A 2527-nucleotide genomic window follows, 5' to 3' on the forward strand; every position below is an offset into this window, starting at 1 on the left:
TACAGCCAATACATGGAGTTGTGGTTGGTGAGGTGGTTGTCACAGTAGTGGTGGATTCTGGGGTGGGTGTGGTGGTCACAGTTGTGGTGGGTTCAATTGTGGTTGTTGTCAATGAGGTAGTGGTCTTGAGTGTAGCGGTAGAAGTTAGTGGAGTGGTGGGAGTCGATGAAGGGGTACGGGTGGCTGTGGTCGTTGGTGGTGCAGTCGTGGGACACTCATCCATTGGCAGACAACAGTTGACTCGTATCTCATAGTCATAACAGAGTCCAAATGGCCCATTGTCAAACTGGTCTTCGTTTTTACAAATGAACCCAACAGAGACATCACATTGAGCCTTCTGGCCCAGCTGTTCCCAGCTGAGGTTGGTGTCTGTGGCAGACCTGCATTCGATGTCCTCAGGGGCCCTGCAAACGCTGTCAAATGTCTCTCGGTCACCGCCATCACTGCCAGAGCTCGGGTGATCCTCATTGATCCAGTCCGACCAGAAGCAGCATATTTCTAGGGAAGAAACCCCACAGTGATCGTCGGCGCTGGCAAACGGCCCATCTGAGAGGTCCCTACACCTGCCCTCACATGCCACTACCCTGTCATTGCCCAAGGACACAACTCTAGAGTCAGAACATCGATTGGCCACCTTGACCCTGGTTTTGCTGCTGAAAATCTGAGACCTAGAGACAAGAGGGGTTCCTGAGACGACACCCTGGGTGTGACAGATGTCTCAAAGCTCCCGCTAATTGTTCTGTCCTCAGCCATTTTCAAATTCCAGGTCAAAAATTCAGTAACCAAAGAGAAGGGATTTGTCTCTAGTCTCGACCAATGATACTGTCACCCAGAACAAATCAAGTCCCACTTCACCCATCCCTGGACTCGGAAAACTATGACTAAAGTCACCAAAGAGACCCCACTCTTGGGTCCACTCAGGTGGCTGCACCTCCAGCCCACTTCAGCCTCATAGAAGTTCCCCTGGGGAGATTCTTTTGTGATGGGCCAAGGCCATGTTCTCTGCCTACTGCCATCGTAAGGCATCATCCTCATAACTTACTCGGAGTCACCGGAGAAGAAACTGCGGCAAAGCATAAAAAAAAAAGAAAGAAAGAAACACCAAAGGATTAGGATTGAGCTCACTATAAAGTGCAAGGCCTACATTTTTTTTCTTAATATTTAAAAAAATTATTTGGGGGGTGGCTTCGCTGGTCCTGGTGGCTTGGTTAGGAGCAGCTAAGATTCAAACAGAACCCCGGTCTCTGTACGGGGCTGCTATGAGTCAGACTTGACTAGGCGACAGAAAGCCTGTTTGGGTTTAGGGCATATTTTGTTGCTGGTCTGGGGAAACTTCCTCATGTGACCTTTCACTGTGGCCTGGGCTTGTGGATGTGGCCATTAGGTTGGTGTCCCTACTGAGAGGGACAGGGGAGGGAGCCAGGGGATGTACCAGGTCTGAAGAGAAGACCAGCAGCCTGCTGTGTCCCTCCCCCTGCCCTGGAAGTGCCCTCTAAACAGGGTGCAAGGCTGTGGGCTGTACCTGTGCTTGGTGTCGGGGTCAGGGTGGTGGTGGTGGTGGTGGTGGTGGTAGTGAAGGTGGTGGTGGAGGAGATAGGCGTGGTGACGGGGCTCGATGAGGGTGGTATGGTAGATGTACAAATGATGAAGTGTTGCTCAATGGTCCCGTTGGGGCCGCAGATTTCCCAGTAGCAGAAACCATTGATCTCCGTCTGGTTGACAATCTTTCCTGTGGGTGGAGGGCCAACCATCAATACAGTGGAGCAGGACAAGACTCACCAGACTCCTCTTGCCCCCATCCCCACCCCCAGGCCTGTCACAAGTTAGGAAAAGACTGGATGACCCCCAGTTCAGACTAATGGCAAACCAATGCCCACTGGCCCCACCCTGTATTCCCAGAAAGGTACAGGCTGACTGTTAGGAGGGGTGAGGGGGAGATGTGCCCTGAGGAGGAAAGACAAGGGGCCAGGAAGCTGTTGCAAATCAGCAGGGAAGGACCTGACCACACAAAGGGACAGAGCCCCCCCTCCCACCCCCAGAGCAAGGCTTAGCCATCTGCTCTGTGTGGACATGCCCATGTCTGGGAGGGAGTGGGGGCAGGGGGAGAAGGACAGTGGAGAGCGCTCACCTTCATCAGGCCGGCAGACAATCTCCGAGGTGCTAGTGCACTCACTGTATGTAAAGCAGGGGCAGTCAGACAAGGACCCCAGGGACACTGGACCACCTCCACCCAGGACCTCTGCCTCCCACACACCAGCCTCTCCCCACCTCAAGCCCTGGGCCTACAGCCCCAAGATGCTTCATCAGAGCCATTTGGGGACCATCCATTTGGAACCCCACTGTGGGCATAGGAAGGGCAAGGTAATGAAGGAAGAGACAAACCTCTAGGATGAGAATTGAGGCCTCCTGCTCCTCTGTGTGTGCGTGTGTGCGTGTGTGTGTGTGTGTGTGAGTGTGCTCCTCAGAAACCCTTTACAGGGTCGCTATGGGTCGGAATCTACTCAACAGCACTTAACAACAACGTGTA

The 2527-nt window shown here is 53.2% G+C and overlaps 1 protein-coding gene across 1 annotated transcript in view; it reads right to left on the reverse strand.

The window, feature by feature from the left end:
- LOC102817631 (mucin-2-like) overlaps positions 1–2527 on the reverse strand; it is a 26925-nt gene that overhangs the window by 11747 nt on the left and 12651 nt on the right. The window contains 4 exon segments of the mRNA XM_006876998.1: positions 178–498; positions 1043–1063; positions 1523–1729; positions 2129–2172. Of these exon segments, the coding sequence (XP_006877060.1) occupies positions 178–498; positions 1043–1063; positions 1523–1729; positions 2129–2172 (593 nt within the window).

The sequence above is a fragment of the Chrysochloris asiatica genome, unplaced genomic scaffold, assembly GCF_000296735.1.
Source record: "Chrysochloris asiatica unplaced genomic scaffold, ChrAsi1.0 scaffold00439, whole genome shotgun sequence".
In the NCBI taxonomy this organism is placed as follows: domain Eukaryota; kingdom Metazoa; phylum Chordata; class Mammalia; order Afrosoricida; family Chrysochloridae; genus Chrysochloris; species Chrysochloris asiatica.